This window comes from Fundulus heteroclitus, chromosome 8, assembly GCF_011125445.2.
Source record: "Fundulus heteroclitus isolate FHET01 chromosome 8, MU-UCD_Fhet_4.1, whole genome shotgun sequence".
Lineage (NCBI taxonomy): Eukaryota > Metazoa > Chordata > Actinopteri > Cyprinodontiformes > Fundulidae > Fundulus > Fundulus heteroclitus.
This window is the reverse complement of record NC_046368.1, coordinates 9,200,258-9,220,966: the sequence shown is the minus strand read 5'-3', so window position 1 is coordinate 9,220,966 and position 20,709 is coordinate 9,200,258. Positions and strand designations below refer to the sequence as shown.

Genomic DNA, 20,709 nt, shown 5'->3' with positions numbered 1-20,709 from the left:
TGCTGATTTCATTTCACAGCAGAACTTGGCGCCTGTTCACATTGTCAAAGGTACCTGCTTTAAAAAAAAAATCCTGCCCTAAACCTTATAGAAATAGCATTGATGCTGACAAGGTCTTTACTGTAGTGTGTTATGTGTTTACTACATGGTCATGTTTTCCACTTTTGAGAAAAATGCCCATAGCAATGGTTTTCCATTGGCTTAGCCATAATCATCAAAACTAACAGAAATAAATGCTTGAAATACAGCACTTAGTGTGAGTTTTCCTTTTAGAAATGAATTAGTGAAATTAATTAACTTTTTCAATTTTACTCTAATGCCATACAATTTCAGAAAACAAAACAAATTGTCTTTCTCTGACCTGATTTTGCTTATTTATTAATGTATCGTTTTTTTCTTTACTCGTAATTTATCAATATCAAGTGGAATAATTGGAGACATCAAACATCTGAGGTTAGGGTGTGAACAGTGAGGACTTTAGGGGCAGTTAAAGTGGAATTTCAAGGGTGTCTTTTTACAGGGCATACTTGGTAAAGTATTTACCTCTCTCTTGAGCCTTTTGTTTTGATTTAGCGTGTTATTTTTAGGCTGATGCGATGGGTCATACCTCACACTCCCTGGAGCCAGATATTGTGCAAGTGCAGGAACCAGTGCCATTGCCAAGCACCTCCAGTGCCTCTGGTGTGGCAGCAGGGTTGTAGCTCATGTAATACTCTTGAAGTTGGGAGCTGAGGTTTTGCTCTGGCTCCGGGCTCTTTTTGCGGCGTTTTCGTCCCACCATTGACCGCTGCTGCAGCAACCTTGTGGCGCCCGGGTAACGCCGCCACAGCACGTAGATAATTGTCAGGATTAGCGACATGGTGAAGAAGAGTGCCACGCTGCCCACCACCACCTTGTGTAGCGCCATGTGTTCAATCACGGGGGGCGATACATGGGTGGGTCTAGTGCGAATCGCTGTGTTTCTAGTGTCTTTGCTCATGTGCCCCGGATAGGTTGGATGAGGAATTGGTTGAAGTCTGAACGGTGGGAGGGGCCCAAAGGTGCTGGTTGGTGTTGTGGTTGGTGAACCACTGGTGGGCGGGAAGGTCGGCTCAGCAGTGGCATCAGAGATTAGCTCTGGCATTGGTGATGGTGTTTCGGTCATAAAGTAATCGTTTTCGTCACAAATACCATGGTTCCGTGTAACTTCCATGATTTTCTCTCCCTGGAGAAGTTTGGGACTGCTGCAGATCATGGTGGTGTCTTTGCTCCCCCGGAAATTTCTCAACCAAGCAACAAGAGGGCAAATGCCCGCTCCACAGTCCCATATGTTGCCAGCAAGGCTGATAGAGGTCAGTGAGATCCACGCTGTCACAGCCTCTTGGGACACATTGGACAATTTGTTGGATTCCAGGTTCAGGACTTGGAGGTTGGGCAAACAGTGAAAAACAGCTGGGTCCAGTGTCTGAATTTCGTTTCCGGACAGATCCAGCTTTTGCAGCGTGTACCAAGTCCACGGAAGGCCCTGGTTGACCACTCTGATGCGATTCCACTGCAGATAGAGGGATCTCAGATTGGCTAGGCGTGGAAACAGGAAAAAGTTGATCCTTGAGAACTGGTTGTGCTCCAGATGCAACTCCATCAGCCTCTGCAATCCTAAGAAGGTGGTACGAGTAAGAGCCTTGATTCGATTGTAGCCCAAATCTAGAAATTCCAAGCTTCTGCACTCTAAAAACGCTCGAATTGGAATGTTGGAGAGACCATTTGACCGTAGGTGAAGGTTTTGCAGTTTCCGTAGGCCATGGAATTGACCTGGCTGCAGTATTTCCAATTTGTTGTAGGACAAGTCAAGGCTTCGAAGGTTGGGGACGCCGTGGAATGTTGAATTGTGTAGGGATGTTATCCGGTTGGAGCTCAGGATAAGTTCTTTAAGCCTTCGGACTCCCTGGAAGGCTCGACTGTCGACAACTGAAATCTGATTATGGTCCAGGTATATCCAAAGGAGCTGACCGAGGTGAGCAAATTGATAAGGTAGCAGTGTGTGTAGTTCATTGTAGCGCAGGGAGAGGCCCTGGCAGCCTACTGAGATGTTTTCTGGGACTTCTAAAAATCCAGAGGAGTCGCAGTGGATAGTTTTACCCTCACAACGGCAGCTATTGGGGCATGTGCGCTCACCAAAGCTGAATAGCAAGGGAGCTCGCAGGAGGAGGAGAAGAGGAAAAAGAAAGCACGTCAGCCTCCCATCACACATCAACGGACCTGTAAGGGAACAAAAAGGAAATTAAGATTAGAAAAATGAAGAAAATGAGGAACAATTGTTAACTTTATTAAATGCCAGCAAAACAGCTAGAAAACAACACATTTTGAAAGAAAAACAATTTAAAAGTTGAACTGTCACAGATATGAACAAAAACTCACTGAAAAACAGCTGGGGAATAGAAATATGGACCATTATTACTTTGATTGGCTCTACATTGTTATGCTCAGAAACTGAAAATCCTTTTTTTTTTTTCCTGATCAGTGAACACACATACCTAAGAACATAGAGATTGTGTTGACAGAAAAATCCTTTAATGTGGAAGTTGCTGCCTGAGTAAAAAAGATTAAATTCTCAAAATTTATGTTTTTAATTTAAGTGTCAGTTGGGTCTTTAAAATTTAAATCAGTGTAAGAACAGAAAAGGCTAAAAACTTCTAGAAAGGAAACTATTTTCTTTGGAGGCAAGTTGACTTTGCACTCAATGTGTACCGATGGGAACTGGAGGGTGGAAGTTTAAAATGAAAGTTTCTGTGCTTTGTTCTTTTCAAGACTTCTATCTGTCATGAGGTACATTAGATCATGAAACACTAGGCCTCTTATGGAAATCTCACAGCTATGGAAATAATCTAATTTCATAATCTGTGGTTATAAGGACCCAATGCAACAGGAAGCAAGCAAACTATGGAGAAAATACCAGCTTACTCAGGCTGTAGGAAATCCTTAAAAACCAAGAAATGAAAGGGAACTAACTTGGAATGAAATGGAGGATCTGACAAGAACTGAATGACATAAATAGGGATAGTGATTACTGGGACAAGGAACAGGTGAGCGTGACAAACTAAACGTGGAGCAGCTGCGGGGGTTCATTAAATAAACAACACTAAACCAAAGTTTAAGAAAATACCTCTGGAACAGGTACAAGAACTGGGAAAACATGATGCATATAGAACCCACTGTACATAAAGACAACAGGTTATCAGTACCAGGAATTACAACCCAAACACAAACTCTTGCTCCTGACTTCAAAGCAGAAGCTACAAGGGGATACTTGAAAATTTTAGGAAATGGTAGGTGTATTAACGCACAAAATTCACTACACCGTTCGCCAATATACTGCAAAACCAGGGTTGAGTGGAACGCTGTGTGAGCTGGAGGGGGGCGGGTGTGAAGTGCCTCATTTGCATTTAAAGAGACAGCACCAAAACGAGTTGCTCTCAGACGCACCGCAGAATGATGAAGATTTCAGGCAAAAGTATTACAGTTCCACCTTATATAGACAACCTCTGAATAATCAAAATTTGAAAAGGAAGGCATTAAACAGCATGATGTTCCCTTTAAAACTTTCCTACTTGATAAAGCTTATAGTTAAATTGGATTAGGTTGTCCTGATCTATCTCTGTAGTTATGCTGCTGTAAGATTAGGCTGCTGGAGGACATAATGACCACGTTTTCTTACTGTGCTACAGTACATTCTTCTCCTACCCTCCAGATTTGCACCATTTGCTATTATTCCAACTTTATCTTTATATTCTTTCTGTCTTTTCTCCTCTTAGAAGTTATAGCTGATCTGTTTGGCTGTGGCGTAGTCCTACAGGGAGGCCATCTGCCAAGTTACCTCTGCCAACATGGGAAATTAGTCGTTTTACATGTTTGACTTTTTGTAGCCACTAATTTGTTGCATGTTTGTCTTTTGACAGGTTCACTCCTGCTGAGATTGCCTTTGCTGAAAGGATGCGAGAAGAAAATGAGCCTTTTTGCAGAAGCGGTTGATGTTCCTCAGGGAAAGACCAGTGTGCAGATGGGATGGTTGGTACGCACAAGAACACTACTCACGACTGAGCTCCAGCATATTTGACTTTTCTCCAACTTCTGTGGGCCTTTGGTAGATTCTCTTCAAGGAGAAAGCTTTTAACACAGATGCTTGGTTATGCAAAGATGATTGCAACTGCCATTCTTATTCCTAATTTTAGGACATGAAGGACAAGTGACAGGGCATTTTTTATATTTGTGTTGTCCATGAAATACTGAATAATTATGAGGATTCTATGTCAGAAAATTTTGATTAATGATCAAGTTATGATTTCATTAGATTAGGAACACTTGAATTGAATTTCATAAGTTACTGATATGCAACAAGTTTGTTAAAAAGGCAAATATCGTAATCTAATTCAATGATGATCTTTTAATTGAGGTATTGTAAAGGTGATGAAATTGGTAAAAAAAAATCCTTCTGTGGTTTTGTATTGCATAGGCTTTGAAGTCATCAAATCCAATCTGAAAAAGCAGCCTGTGGTGCATCTAAGCAATAAGTCTCATACTTCAGAGGAGGAGGACTTCTTTCCACCATCAAGTAGGGCAATGCTTAGGAAAACTGCAAACTGCAAGTCCTCCCTGGCCTGCCCAGCCAATATCATGGGTGTCCTGAAATCTTTCCCAGCAGTGTGCAGTTTCACTGAAGCTCAACATCCCTCAGCTGCATGAGAGAGGCTTTTTAGCGCTGCAGGACTCAATTTCAGACCAAAAAAGGCATGTCTGGATTCTAAGGATTTTGGGAACCAGCTTTTTCTGAGGCTCGATCAAAGATTTTAGTCATCTTGAAGAGAAAAATAACTTTCAAACAAATGAAAAAAAGACCTTGTAAGATTTGAGGTTTGCATGTTGATTATGTTTTAAGTTCCGTTGCTGAAATAGAAAACATCTCAAAACAATGCAATTTCTGATAAATACAAGTTTGGAGCTGAGAGTACCAAAGCTCTAAAGAAGTATCCAGCTGTTGAATCCAGAAGTATCCAGCGATGGACCTGGCCAAACCAGTTCCATCGCTGTTGCGATGGACCTGGTTTGGCCTATATTAGCTTGTCTGATAGTCACAAAACGTTTATACCAACACAGTGCAGGTTGTGAGAAGAAGAAGAAAACAAACTTATTTTGTGTGCCGATAAACTATTTAATATTTTAGATTTCCTAAAAAGTATCATGTATCAGTGAAGCCAAAAATTATATAATTTCACAACCTGTGTCTTTAACTTAAGTAAAAGACTTCAAGTGATATTTTTACATTTACCAGAGTTTGTTTTCAACAGATATCCAAACTTCTATTTCAGTAAAGGATGTGAGTATATTTGTAATCTCTTCATGGTTATTGAGAGAGAATGTAAACTCCCACTGTAGTTCCTATGGCCTCATGCTAAAAGCTAGCAGCTCAGTGTCCTTACCACGTAGCATCTCTCTTTGATAGTTAAAGGATAACTCATGCCCCATATCAAACATTTTTTTGCCAATAAACTGTTAACATGGTTGTCTTATAGTAATGTATACATGTCCTGGACATTATTTTGGACATATAAGTGCATATCTGTTGAAATCCTGTCTAAAATCGTCAGTGTGGCATCCTCCAAGGATTAAACAGTAATCATGCATTGAATTTTGAATCCATATTGCTATTGGTTCAAATTTTAGCCGACGTAATTTGGAGAAACTGACGTCAGTAAGTAAATGGGTAAATGGCAAGCCGTTTTAATATTTAACCTGTAAATTTAACTATCCGGAATTACCAATATAGATATCTATAAAGTAATTTTGACTAGTCGTAATGGCACAGTGACTAGTATGAATTTTGATTTAAGATATAGCTAATGTCACTATGACTAGTCAAAACTAAATTACTGATATCTGTAACGACAAACAACACATGAATGGCAGAATCGTTTGAATCTTGCTACGGAAAACTGGATTACAGATATCTGTAATTAGAGTTTTGACTAGTCAAAATCTAATTACAGATATTTTGAATAAGAGTTTTGACTAGGCAAGATTATGTTGCAGATATCAGTTAATATCTTGTCCTCTCCTCTGTTTCCTGCATATCCTCGCGTATAGCCAGACCCCTTTATTTCTTCCTGCTGCTGTCCTTGGTTCTGTTGGCCTGGAAATTCCTGGAAGTCTATGTTTATGCAATGGTCCATTGTGGCTGACTGGTCTAATCTCAGATTAATCATGATAGCTCTGGAGGACCTGCAAAGATCTACATCTCACGTAGGAGTATATTTTATATACCACAATTATGGCTGTTGTTACAGATTGGCAAGAAGACACCTGTTCTTGAAAGAAAGCAATAAGTCCCATTTAAGTTTACCCCTAGCCACAGACGAGACAAAATAAATGAAGGTGCTCATGTTAGATGAGGCCAAAACTGAACTTTCATGCAGAATGCTGTGTGAGGAGGAAAACAAACACGCTAAACACACCATCCTCCTTTTTAAACACGGGGCTGGTATCATCACACTGTGGTGATGCTTTTTTCAACGGGAACAGAGGCTCAGAGTTGATGGGAAGAGGGAAAGAGCTAAATTATGGGCAATTCTGTAAAGAAATTCCTGTAAGAATATGCAAAAAAGACTTGAGACTGTGGCGGAGGTTTGTGTAAAAGGACATGTGTGTGTTAAAATGACCCAGTAAAACATAATACCTATAATTCGCCAATAGAAAATTGCAAAAATGTTGGCCTGTACTCTTGCAAAACTGGTAAAGACATGGCCCAAAAATACTTGCAGCCATAATTTGCAGCAGAAAGTGATGGCAGGGCTAAATACATATGTGGAACACAGGTTTCAGGTTTGAATAAAAATGTTTATAATTTTCCTTCAACCTCACAATTTTTCATCACTTTGTGTTGGTAAAGCGCATTAAATCCTAACAAAATACATTAATATTATAACTATAGGGCAACAAAATATAATATAAAATCGCACATGAGGATAAAGTGCAAAGTGCTGCAGAAAGGCAGGTGGAATGCAACTGTATAGTTAAATGTATGATATGCATTAAACCACTAAGAAATGCTGACATTTTTTCTTAATTAGATGTTATGTTAATGAAAGCCCCCTACTTAGACATTAACTGAAAATCTCTTTCATGTTTCCTCAGTACTAATAACAGTCACCAGTTTCTTTAATGGCAAACTCTGGATGTAACCTTTTTTTTATCTAAATGGCTTAGACTAGACTGCTTATTTCTGCATCATAATGTACCTCTGGTCAAAATTGTTGCTGATAGCTCAGGACATATAACAATTTTCTTTCATGAGTTGTTGCTTGCATCGGTGGCTTTTTAAACCTCTTTCATCAACATCAGCCGCAGCCAAATTACCAGGCTTAACTAAAGAATAAAAATTGCAGACACTCAGCCAGCTCAACATTTTGCGAGGGTTGTAATATTCAATAGTATGAGAGCTAATGGCAGGAAAATGTCAACTGCACATTTTGCCTCGGCAACAGTATAATGCTGTTAGCAGGTTAGTGGTATAAAAGGCTCCTTTAACATAACCTGAGGGGGATATTGGATAGTTTTCATCCAAAACTTTCATCCATATTCTGTTAAAAACTGTTAAAAAGTGTCTTGTCATAACCAGGGTCAAGAAGAGAGACTCAACTGGCTTTGAGTCAGAAATCCAGTAAATGTTGCTTTACTCCTAATTCTGTTCAGATGCTTACCTTGGTGCAGACAGCTGATGTTTTCAATTCTGACAAGAAATAGTAACACCATCTGTGGCGATTTCCCACAGTGTGAACTGTGCTTTTCAGGTTGAATCAATTTCAGCAAAAAATAACTAAATAAATAAAGAACACTGGCACCTTAAAAAGAGCCCAGGATGTAATGGTCATGTGGAGATGTTTCTGGAGAGGGTCAAAGGTGCAGAAATTACAGAACGGGATAGAAGACACGGTTTCTTACTGAGGCTGCAAAAAACAAATGTGTGCAATTTATTTATCTCACAGCCAAAATGACATTGTACATGAGCACCAATTAAACAATGTCAATATAGAACTGACAGAGCTGTCACACTAAAAACATTACAGTAACAAATAATACCGGGTGTAATGTGAAGATAACACAATAACTTTCTAAGACAGGCTTTAAATAAATAGCCAAAGCCCCAGATTTCACCCACACAGTAATTAGACGACAGCAACAACTGTAGACTGCTGGCTTTTGATCAGTTTTACAGATTTGTGTAGAAACCATACATCCTGCTCACAAAAAGAGATGAGACGACACTCAATACCAGGTTTTCTAGTACTAGACAGGACCAGTTTACAACAGTATTAATTGTTATAAACTATAACACTGTAAAATATTTTTGCTAAAATCTAAGGTGTTACAATCCCATGGTGTTAGGTTATATCATTCTTCTGTGTATGTTATCATAATTAACGAGTTATATATCTATGTACCTCTGTTCTTGCCATATTTATTGTTCATTATTATTTGTTAGATGTTGCCTTATTAAGTCATTCTTTTGCACTTAGGTTTCAGGATTATTTCCTTGTGTCCTCCCCCTGCCGTATATCTATTTCCCCAACCATGCTCTATGTCCTTTGTTAGTATTTAATGCTCTCCACCTCTGGTTCTGTTTGCATCTGGGTACTTTTGCAAACCTAACATGGCATAAGGTGGTTCTAATGCAAATTAAAGCACTGGAAATGTTCCCTTTTTTTGAGTCTTCAAACAGATTAAAAGTTTCAAAAAGCTTGAACTGCGTTTTAAAGAGTCTAAGTAGGTTCAGGTCACTCAATATAATTTAGATTTTGAACTACAAATCACAAATCGGGCTGTCACTTACACTTATTTAAAGTAAGTATTTACGCAAGCCAGATTGATAATTTGTAGTACTTTCTGTTCTGCACATTATCAGTCTGAGCTCCGACTGCCGTAACCTCGAATGGGTCACATGACCCATTCAGCAATGGATCCGACCCTCTCAAGTTACATAGTAAAGCTTTTGAGAAGGGCAGCCACACGGAGCATCTAGAAGAGCCAATTGACCTGAAAAATAATTTAATATATCTCAAATTAAATGGTAAATTGTACTAATATAGCGCGTTATGAAGCCCGACGACCCCAAAGCGCTTTACACTACAATCAGTCACTCACCCATTCACACCCTGATGGTGGTGTGTTCGTTGCCCTGGGGCAGCCTGACAGAAGCAAGGCTGCCATATATTGGCGTCACCAGACCCTCTGACCACCGCCAGCAGGCTGAAGTGTCTTGCGCAAGGACACAACAACTGAGATGGTCAGAGCAGGGGATTGAACCGGCAGTTACAGATCAAACTCCCTAACTCCTGTGGCACTGTCATCCCATTGGGTCAAAACTTACAAGGTGCTGCTTTAAATGATCTTTGTTTCACTGTTAAACCTTTAAAATTCTAGGTCTCTTAGCTTGACGTGTTTTTTTTTCTTGTTTTTTTGCCTGTCGCTGTTACCTTCATAAGATAACCACACTTGGCATCCATGTATCAGAAGGGTCGCCCATCATTAGCAGTAGCGACAGTACACTGAACGGATTTACCGAAGCCTCGAGTCAGACGATTTGCCTCGATGAATTTTGGTAATCGAGGTCCTAGATTCATTAGAGGAATTGTGACAGCCCAATTCACAAAGGCAGTAATTACTTTAAAACTGTTAATAATAAGTTCCAAAGCTGATGCTGACTTTAGCCTTGTTAGCCGTTCACGGTATTCTGGTTTGTGTTTTTTTTTTTCACAATCCATTCCTATTTAGTGACCAAAATGCACAAACTGTTTAACCCGACAAAGAGATTTTTCTAGACCAGGACCAGTGAATGTGCAGCTCGCAAGACATATGCGGCTCTTCTGTCTGTCCTGGGCTGCTTGCAGCAATTTGACTTGTCCGTCAACATTCTCATAATAAATTGTCCCCTGTGGGATCATTTTCATGCAAAACAAACAGTTATTTTAAAAATATATATATCAACCTCTCCTGGGTTCAACTCCTTTATCCAGCGAGGGTGCACTCATTTTGACTTGTTGACACAGCACCATTACCTCCCCAAACTATTCAGACTGACTGCCAAGAGCAGGGTGATAAAAAAAGGTAATAAAAAAAATGGAATAGAAAAATGTTAAAAACTGTTTATGTTTACATTATAGGGCCTTTGAGTTTTTGAAAATGTATAGAGATTTTGTTTTGTGGCACTTTGCAATGCCGGTGACATTCATTCTTGCTGCTGATGTTTGAACTGGTCGTCCAGTACCACAGTTTCTAGTTCATTAAAAAGGACTTAATAACTGTCCTATGCCTAGTACCTACATTGTATGTGAGTTCGGGAATGGTAGGCACTTATTCTTGTAGTTGGTCTTTAATTGTCAACACATGGTGACTAGATCCAAGAGACAAGCGGGGAAATGATATAGTGTCCTATTCACAATATTTTAAAGCCTTGAGTTTCCACTCTTCACTCTCCGTGCTCTTTAATGACCTTAATGGGCAAAAGGTTGGAGATTCATGCAGAAAATCTAATTAGATAATAATAATTATATAACTGGCCTTGTAATAAATTGTTTGACCTATTTTATAATGGCTACTGTTAAATAATGATGAGAGGTTCAATTTATGTGATGATTTCTGAGAACTCTTATCACATCTAACCACGCCTGACGTCTTTCAACTCTTATTTGTTCCTGTGTGCTGGCTCGTGATTATAAAGCAGCATCCTAAGAGTAAGAGTCTACATAATGTCATGTACAAGATGTGTTTTTCTGGGAAAACATTTAATTATGTAGGTGCATATAATCAATTTGTTTATTCTCGTAATGTCTAAACATTACAAAAAAGCAGCAATGACAACAACTTGTGATTTGCATCGTCGTTTTCAGTTTTCTGCTCTCTAAGATCAAGGCCTTGTTTTGTGCTTTTCAATGCAATTACAGAGATGCAGTTCCATACAAACATTTAAATATTAAATTAGATAATGCCAGAAACATTCATAAAACTCATCTATACATCTGTGCAAGCGTTACTGGAGTAGTGAGAACCTGACGATTGTCTCTTTTACAAAAAGAAACTTAAAAAAGTAATTAAAGTCATGGAAAAAATTAGCACACCCGAATACGTTCTCAGTACTTTATGAAGGAATTAAATTATACACCGCCATCTAGGGTTGTGGGGGTGTTGGTACCTATCTCCAGCCCCACCTCTCTGGAGCTAGCCACACCCTAGACAAGTTGCCAGTCCATCACACGGCAACACAGAGACACACAACCATGCACACTCACACCTAAGGGGAATTTAGAGGAGCCAGTTCACCAAACAGTCAAGTTTTTGGTCTGTGGGAGAGAACCCACGTATGCACCGGGAGAACTTACAAACTCCATGCAGAAAGATCCTAGCACTGGGTTTGAACATAAATGTATCTACATTCCTATTAAAAGAAAGTGAGCTCACTACCCTTGAACAACTAAAGTGAACCTTTTTTTACTCATTAAACAAAATACATCAATAAAAATGTGTGTTCTAGCTGAAGAATAAGTTACAACACACTGGTGGTGAGGTATTTGGGGGGGTTGTGTTTGTGCCTACTGCTTTTGTTCACCTTGTAGTGCTCATTAGTTGTTTTGGAGTATTCTCTATTAAGTTTCCTAGTTTTTTCCTATGTTTTTTTTTTTTTTTTTGTATATTTGGGTTTCCTTGTATTTTTCATCAATGCCCTACATGTTAATTAGGCATTCCACTCCTCTGTTTGCTCATGTATTTCACCTGTGTTTGCTCATTATCTCTCATGCTGCTCACCTGCTATTCCTCTTTACATAGGCCCTGATTTGTTGTTGTCTCATTGCTGGATTGTATGTTTCTGGTCATGCCTCGCTTGCTCAAATTCTTGCTTTGCCCTTGTTCCATGTCTTATGTTCCTCAGATCTGCTCAGTAAGTTTTGGCAATACATTTCTTTCTATTTTCCTTACATAATTATTTTTTTAAATGTCTTCATTGAAAGCAAACTGGAACCGAAGTCGTATTACTTGTTTGTGTCACAACTTGCCGATTAAAGCTGATTCTAATTCAGTTTCTGATCAAAACATATTTATCTGTTTGAGTTGCCTTGTCAAAGTCTAGCCCTAAGTCCAATTGATAATCTGGAGCAGGAATTGAAAATTGATATTCACAGACACTCTCCATCCAATATAACTGAGCTTGAGTTCTTTTCAGAAGTAGTAGGCTATAGGTACAAATTTTAATTTATAGATGTGGAAAGCTGATAGAGGCACACTTAAAGACTTTCATCAATATCAATCAATCTGTCAATCAATCAATCATTACTAATGGACTACTTTACACAACCACAGTGACCAATGTGTGGTGCACGTCCATTGATTAAAATACAATTAAAAAAGCCAATAAGACCAATAACACACAAATACATTAAATAAAACAAACATAAAAAATAACAACTAAAAACAGCACAAAAATAAAGTAAAATAAAATAAAAGACTAGTAATAAGAACAGCCTGATATTTCTACTCAAGTGAAATAAAAGCCAAGTTAAAAAGATGGGTCTTCAAAGGGACTTCAAAGTATTCAAGTTATTATCCATCTGTACAGTAAAAGGAAGACTACAGTGCGGTGGAGAGGAAGCTGTAACCGCAGTAAAAGGTACTTCTACAAAGCATTGGCTCTGAGGGGCTAAATACTAAGCATGCCACACTTTTCAGATATTTTTGTAAAAGAAAAACGAACTTTATAATCCTTGCACTTCACAATTAGGCACTCCTTTGTGCTGGTCTATCACATAAAATCCTAATAAAATACATTAAGGCCTGTCACTAACATTTACCGTTTGTATTATACTTAGACTTCACCACTGCTACTGTATGTGCAGACACATTAGGCAACAAACACAATAGTTTGGATTTTAAGCTGGGAGTTGTAATTTTCCAAGAGGTCTGTTTTTTTCAGACAGCTTTTACAGAGTTAAAATGGAATAGTGCAAAAAGGCAATCATTCAGCGATAGCACCAATATGTTCTGTCGTTATCCAAATAATGGGAAGCCACTACGAAACCACCTCCAACAAGGTAATGAGATTCAGCTAAAATTTGTGCAATTTGTCTGTCTTCCTGTCAGGAAAATGACACAAAAAACTATTGAGCAAGAGTAAAGCAACCTCGTGTTGGGATGAAGTGTGGGTAAACTGAGGAAAACTCATTTATTTGGGTCCAACTTAATGTCACAGTCCATAAAATTTGCACACAAGGCTAAAAAAAAAAATTCTTGGAGGGCCTCTTTTTTGTTGTTTACAGTTTTAAAAAGACATTTTTGGCTTATCACCTTCTGTTTAGTTTTAAATGTCTTCCTTCTCACAGAATACTAAATATTGTTCCTTCTGAGGTGAACCTTTTGCTCTTGCCTAAGGCAGCAAGTCCCCTCATGTATTAAACATACACAAATACACAATACACAAATATTCTATTCTTACATATGGTCTCCCAAAATGGTAAGACATAGTGACAGGGAAATAAAATTACATCAGTCATGCACGAAAATCCTAATTCATTCTTTATTACTTGAAAGACATGACTTTGATGTTGAAAGTAGAAAGGAAAATCTCAAGAACAGACATTTACAAGATGGGGCCTTAAGGTAGGAACACAGAATTCCTTCATTGTAAAGAAAACAGAGGACATGATCTCACATCTAGATTTTCCGTTTCAATGGTCATTAAAATACAGCAACACAAACGCCTACATATCCGATTTGTGTTTTGTACGATCCAAAAAAGTAAAGAGGCTTAAATGGGAGGCAACCGGACTTCAGTTCAGTTCTTTCTGAAAACGTATCGCCGCCTATCCAGGAGTCTTTGTCAGCTCTGGTAGCTCACACTTGAGCAACCTGCAGTTGGAGCGCTGCTGTTTTTAAGGACATGGAGGCCCATCATCCTAGGTGCATTCTGAGTCAGATGCAAATCAATGACCCCCCCACCACCACCACTGTTAGAAGCTATTGCTTGGTGTGAGTGGAGATTTCTTTGGAGGACCGAGCTGTAAACACTGGCTTTTCTCTTTTGACTAAGACGGCTTCTTTCACCCCTCTTTCAAATCATCTGTTCTCCCTGTCCAAAGTTTGGACATCGTCGTCAAAAGTGTGTGTATAATCCAAGCCAATAAGTAAGCTACTGAAATATGCAATTTTCTCTATACAAAACAGGCACACAAAGATATTATTTGCCTTTAAATGAAAACTGTTCAGAGGGGTTTTTACCCATACAACCCATACACCAAGAAATGGGGAAAAAAAATTCTACCAGACTTACAGAAAGTTATGAAAACAGGGGCAAACAGGCCGGGCATTGAGAATTGAAGTAGAGCCAAAACTAAACTTAAATTTGTAAGTAAGGACATCCGTGTTTGGTTGCTTTGATTATTTATTTGTTGCAGCAATGCTTCTTGGCATTAAATCTCATACCGTTGGACAGCCTGTTTATTTCTCTTTAAATGTCCGGCACCACATTTGGAGGGAAAATACATTTGTGGGTTGAGCAGCAGAGTTGAGTGTGTGGGATGTGTGTATGAAAAACTTGCCAAATCCTCTCTGTCAACGCCAAACAGCTTATTCTGCTATTGACTTTTGTTTGGTATCATTTGTTGGACTGCATGTCAGAAGTTTGAACAAACAAGCCAAACTGGCAGTTTAATAATGTTTCCATTTAACAGTCAGCGGCCGCAGTAGTCCCTGGAAGAACCATGCACAGCCACACCAGTCTAGTCACTCCTTCGCATGCTGATTTAAGGCTGTCACTCTTTGAATTAGCATTCTGTCCTCCAACTCATTCCCATCACTTTGACCTTATGATCTGGGTGCTTTAGGCAGAATCCAGCCTCAACGCTGAACATAATATTCTTCCACGTGTTCAGGTTCCAATGCAACAGTTGCTTCTCTAAAGTTTTTGTCTTTCTGTGTCATCATTGTGATCAAAACTAGGATTAAATTGGTCATGATTGGTCGCGTTAAACTGACCAATTTACCAGCAATTAAATTTTTAAGGCCAAATTTAATAATCTGTAAACATCTGTGTTGAATATAATCAAAGAGACTAACTACAGAGGAGAGATCCACCACGTTACCCAGTGGTGTTCACCAGCAAAACCAAGGAGAGGCTTGTGGATTTCGGGAGGTCCAGGAGGACAGAACACGCCCTGCTCCTGACAACCAGAGAGGCAGTGGAGCGTGTTGATAGCATCAAGTTCCTAGGCTTTCACATCTTCTCTGACCTTTACTGGACATCTTGACCTAGGTGACGAAGGCTCAACAGAGGTTCTTCTCCAAGAAGCTGAAAAGGGCTGGGCTGTCTTCCAGAGTTTTTGTGAAGTTTTACAGTGCAACAGAGAGCATTCTGTATCTAAAACAGTGTGGTGCAGGAGCTGCACAGCACTGGAAAGAAAGGGCTTGGACATAACAGTGCAGGATAATGTAGGATGTCCTCTTCCCTGATCTGGACTCCATAGACGCTGGACAGGTTCTGAAGACAGCCAGGATCATTGTTGTTGATCTCTCCCAATCAGCCCACAGCCTGTTTGCCTTCAGGAAAGTGGTTCAGAACCATCAGAACAATGGCAAACAGTACTCTGAGATGCCATTCGTGCTCCAGGCTATAAGTGTTAGTAAAAACAGGGTATATATACATCAAAGGTTCTTTAATAGTATTAATTTATTTTTTCAATAAATTGTAAAGTTGCTTACGATAAGAAAGGCCAAAGATAAAAGTACATATCTGTGATACCACCACAAGTTACTGAAGTCATCTTAAGATAAAAAAGCATATTTTCAACTGATCTTTCTTCCATAATTTTCTGATGACAATTCTTTCCTCTTGAAATTTTGTTATTCAGATACTTTTTTATGATATCCTGCATGCAGGTTAAAATTTTGAGCCACTTCCTGATCGATGTAGACTCATTCTTGTTTTATCTGTGCCTGGGTTGTGTCAGATTATAATTTCTTTGTCCACTTGTGTATTGAGGTTTGACCAGAGGTTCTAGATAGAATTTTCATATATCGGGATTTTTTTTTGGCCATGGAACCAAAAAAACAAGTCTTGGTGGCGGAACTAGTTTGATATCAATTATGCATTGATATGCAGTGTTCAACCATGCTGGGAAACCTACATATTATCACCAAAAATGTCCTAGATTGATTGGTGAAGTTGCTTTTGGACGATGTTTTGATCCCACTCTTCATTTATGACAGTGCATGAATAAAGAGGATGAGAAGAAACCCTACACTTGGATGTTATCAGGTTGCTTTAGCACACAGGATACAGAAGCCCCATTTACACTACCCTTGTTAAACCGATCCATGCCGAGCTCGGACCGAGCTCCGATCAGCTAACCATGCCGAGCTTGGCACTGACGACCATTTACACATCACGTAGCACTGTTCCTCGCCTCCTAGTGACGATCTATGGTACTACCGCTCTATAGGATTGAAGGAGGGACTTAAGCAAATAAAAGTGGCGGCGCCCGTAACATTCAGGAAGTTATGCTTGGTTATAATTGAGATATTTCGTTGTTTGCGGAGAGTTAAGCGAAGAAGGCAACATTTGGTGAATTTACTTGACGGAGTCGGCTTTTGGGAAGTGGATAAGACAAACGAACGTCTAACCAGGGCTTACAGACGCAGGAAACGACAGACGTTGAGGTTCATCACACTGCTAAGCAGAATCATCACTGGAAACCGTGTGGCACGGTAAGGAAGCTAGTGTTTTTATGAATGTCTGAAACCGCAAAATTAGTCAGCTGACTGTAAGGAGATGACGCGGTCAACTCATGCGCTTTTTGTTATCAGAGAGCTGTGCCACTGGAAAACCGGGCTGAGCCCACCCATCGAACTAGTCTAGATTTAGTGCGGTCCAGTTGTGTCAGTTAGCGAGCTTGGACTGGTCTCGGCACGGTTAAAAAAGGGTAGTGTAAAAAGGGTAATTGTAGCTGTCACATTTTCTTCTCAGGCTATTCAAAGAAGAAGGATCTTTAACAGTGTTTCTGTAGTCCTTTGCTGTTGTTGTCTGACAGATTCCAGTTTGTTCATATGAATCTTCTTTAAACTCCAGGGTCACTTGTGAAGTACCACTGGGTTCAGTCCTTGGGACAATTCTATTTACTATATATGCTTCTGATTGGTAAAATGATCAGAAAGTATGGGATTAATTTCTACTGTTATACTGATGACATTCAGTTATATTTATCCATAAATCCTGAGGAATCTAATCAGTAACTTTGGCTACGAGATCAGCCGATAGAGTTTTCTTTTTAAGGCTGATACCAATTATTTTGACATCAGGCTAACCAATACATGATACCTGTGGCCAATTCTTTTGGGCCTATTCTTGAAGCCGATATTGCTTTTTCTTCCTCCATCTACATGAGAAAAATTACACAATGATAAACGTTACACAAGTGTCAATTTCAACCATAAAGAAACATTTGTTAAAAAGAGCATAGTTCCATAGTTTTTGCAAAAGTCCCCCCTCGCCTGCCCAAACATTGAAATGACACCAGTGTTGTGCATGGGAGAAAAGGAAAAGCAACCGCTGCTGCGACTGCACAGGTGTCAGCTATAAATATTGAAGTTAGCCAGTGTTCTCTCTCTAATGCATCAATGGCAATGGAGACTCAACAATGTAGCCAGGTGAGACAGAGCATGCCCCGTGTCACAGAGAACCCAACCCTGATCACTCTCCCATGAACTAACTATTGAGCCTACAGAGTAGCGGCCATCAAACCGGGGTCCCCGGACCCACAGGGGTCCTCGAACCACGGGTTGGGGGTCTGTGAAATGCATTTTGTTGGGCCTGAGGAGGCACTGCTGAGGAAGCGTCAGGATTGGGCTAAGTAATACAATTGACAAATATTTTACTCTGTTCACTTCATCAAGTAAGGTAAAAGCCAAATCAGATAAAATTAGGAAGTATTAAAATAGTTACATCGAGTTTGGCTTTATCAAGAATGAGGATCTAATCTCCACCAAATCTCTAATATTAAGTTTATATATATATATATATATATATATATATATATATATATATATATATATATATATATATATATATATATATATATATATATATATATATATATATATATATTCAAAATCATACAGAATTCCTAATGCATGTAACAGTACAAAAGGCTGTTTAAAAATACTATCAGCATGAGCAATCTAAAGGGGTCCTTAGAAAAATTTGACCACTGCTACGTTTGAGAACCCCTGCTGTAGAGCCAACTGCAGTAAATATATTTTACATGTCAGGCATGTATGATAAAGAAAAAAAAAACTTTAAACTTTTAAAAGATACAAAACATTAACAATGGATAAAAAACAATGTAGAACATTTAAATATATAACAAAAAAACATTTAAAAAACATTTAATTCATGTATTAGAATGAGGTCTTTGTTGTGCAAATCACCTTCCTAGTAACATTTGTTATTTATAAGCTTGCCGCTATATAAATACAATTGAATAGAATACTTTCCAAAGAATTTGTGGCCATCGTTAATGTTTTTCAAGCGATTATAGAGCTGAATACATTATCACTTCCTTGTCAATCAACTGTTGCCATTGCTGAACAAGCCTGACACTGACGGCAACATAATTCTGTGAAGTACTCCTCAGAAAATCCCCCATCAACACACTTGATGTCCATGGACATTTTTTTATTGTAAGGTTTGCTGTAACTTTTCTTTACTTACCCTTTGACACTAACCCCTGTTGACACAAGCAGACAATGATTGAAGTCCCATCTGGTCCTTTATTTTTTACACTAATCAATTTGCTGATCAGATTGACGGATTTCCTTATTACAGTTTAAAGTCCTTTAAATGAGATGCCAGAGAAAGTATAGTGGTGACCTGCGTTATTTGCAGATGTGCTTGCATGATGTGTTCCCCTTTCCCCACCTTTTGCTAAGCACTGCCAGTCAGTAGACTGAAACAATCCTCAGATGGTTCACCTTTGCTTAAAAGGAATATATTTTCAGCTAACACATTTGACGTGTGTAAGAGGAAGCAGAGTGTGTGTGTAAATGGATAGCAGCACAAAAAGATGTGACCACTACAGTGAAAAACACTTGAGCACTTCATGCCCCCCCCCCCCCCCCCCCCCCCTTGGACTCTGCTATCCTACAACTGTGGCATTTGAGTAAAATGTCAGAAAAATATTATTCTGCATCAGAGAAGATGAGAGATCATTGTAGGGTACACACACATTATTTTTCAGCTTAATGTTTCTGCGTTAAATCCCTAAAATGTGCTCTACTGATGAGTTACCTGGAGCACAACAACTAAATGCATCTATCACGCTAATAAAAAGCTAAAAAATAATTGATTCATCGGAAAGTTAATTAATTTCACTTATTCAGTTGAAAAGGTTAAACTGATTGAGTATATAGCTTCATTCCGCAGAGAGAGAGAGATATGTCAAGTGTTTATTTCTATCTATAATTTGATTTTGGAATTATGTATTTTATGTGCATGGTTTCTATTTTCATTGTTGTTTTCGATGTTGCTTTTTTGGTTAGTCTCCATTTAGCTGTCTTTTTACTGTTAATACACTGAAAGTTCCCCACTGAGGGACTAATAAAGGTCTATTATTTTTTCTATTGATCTTGGCTTATAGTCAATGAAATCCCGCAATGTAGTACCTCAGAAAATCCAAACATTGCATAACTCCAATATGAAAAATGATCTTCAATGTAAAACGGTCGTATAGATGGTCAACAATGTCCCCTGCAAGGTGGGTATGCCACAAAAGGTCACTACCAAGGCTTTATACAAGGATGTTAAAAGAAAATTGAGTGAAAGGAAAAAAAGCATGGTAGAAAAAGTTGCTCAAGCAATAGGGATAATAAGGGATAAGCACTGCCCATTTAATGATTTGGGGAATGTTCTAGTGGTATTTACTACAGTTGGAGTATTTAAAAGGAATCCCAACTTCTGAAATAAAGACGTCAAAAATGTCTTCTCAGCTAAGGAGACAAATGACTGGACCGTTGCTCAGTGGTGCTCTTTTCAGATGAAAGTAACTTTTGCAAACAATTTGAAAATCAGAGGTCCCAGAGTCTGCAGGAAGAGCAGAGAGGCATATCGTCCAAGTTGCTTGAGGTCCAGTGTGAAGTTTCCACAGCCAGTGATGATTTGAGGAGCCAAGTCACCTGCTGGGGCTTTATTAGGTTCAAAGCCACTGCAGCTGTATACCAACACAGTTTAGTTGCAGTGGCTTTCAATCCTGGTCCTCAGACCCACTGTCCTGCATATTCTACGTGATTCCCTGCCTCCACGCATCTGTCTTAAGTAAACTGATGATGAAGAGGCCTCTGCAGCCCTCGATGGCTGCTGAGGAAGTAATGTAATCATTTGATTCAGGTGTGCTGGAGCAGAGACACGTCCAAAGCATGTAGGACAGTCAGTCCCGAGGACTGGAATTGAAAACCACTGGTTTAGAGCACTTCAGGCTTCGCTCTGGTGACACGCTTTTTAGAGATGCAGATTTAATTTCCAGCCGGAAAGGAAATCTGCATCTCTATGAGGCTTTTCACCAGAAGGAAGCATGAAGTGCTCTAAACTGTCTTAGTATGTTTTATAGAGGTGCAGAATTTCCCAGCAGGACTTAGGCCCAGCCCATA

The 20,709-nt window shown here is 39.2% G+C and overlaps 1 protein-coding gene and 1 long non-coding RNA gene across 3 annotated transcripts in view; one reads left to right on the top strand and one right to left on the bottom strand.

Annotated features, from left to right (window-relative positions):
* lrrtm4l1 (leucine rich repeat transmembrane neuronal 4 like 1) overlaps nucleotides 1–20,709 on the bottom strand; it is a 104,954-nt gene that overhangs the window by 48,056 nt on the left and 36,189 nt on the right. Inside the window, exon 2 of one of the 2 annotated variants that reach the window (XR_004931524.1) lies at nucleotides 544–2,238. Coding sequence is in view for 1 of the 2 variants with exons in the window: in XM_012864210.3 (XP_012719664.1) it covers nucleotides 608–2,238 (1,631 nt within the window). In the remaining variant the exon portion in view is untranslated. The remainder of the gene's footprint in view (nucleotides 1–543; nucleotides 2,239–20,709) is intronic. The other variant, XM_012864210.3, reaches the window with a different exon arrangement.
* LOC110368633 overlaps nucleotides 11,776–20,709 on the top strand; it is a 15,793-nt gene continuing 6,859 nt past the window's right edge. The window contains exon 1 of the long non-coding RNA XR_002428247.2: nucleotides 11,776–11,962. This is a non-coding gene — a long non-coding RNA (uncharacterized LOC110368633). The remainder of the gene's footprint in view (nucleotides 11,963–20,709) is intronic.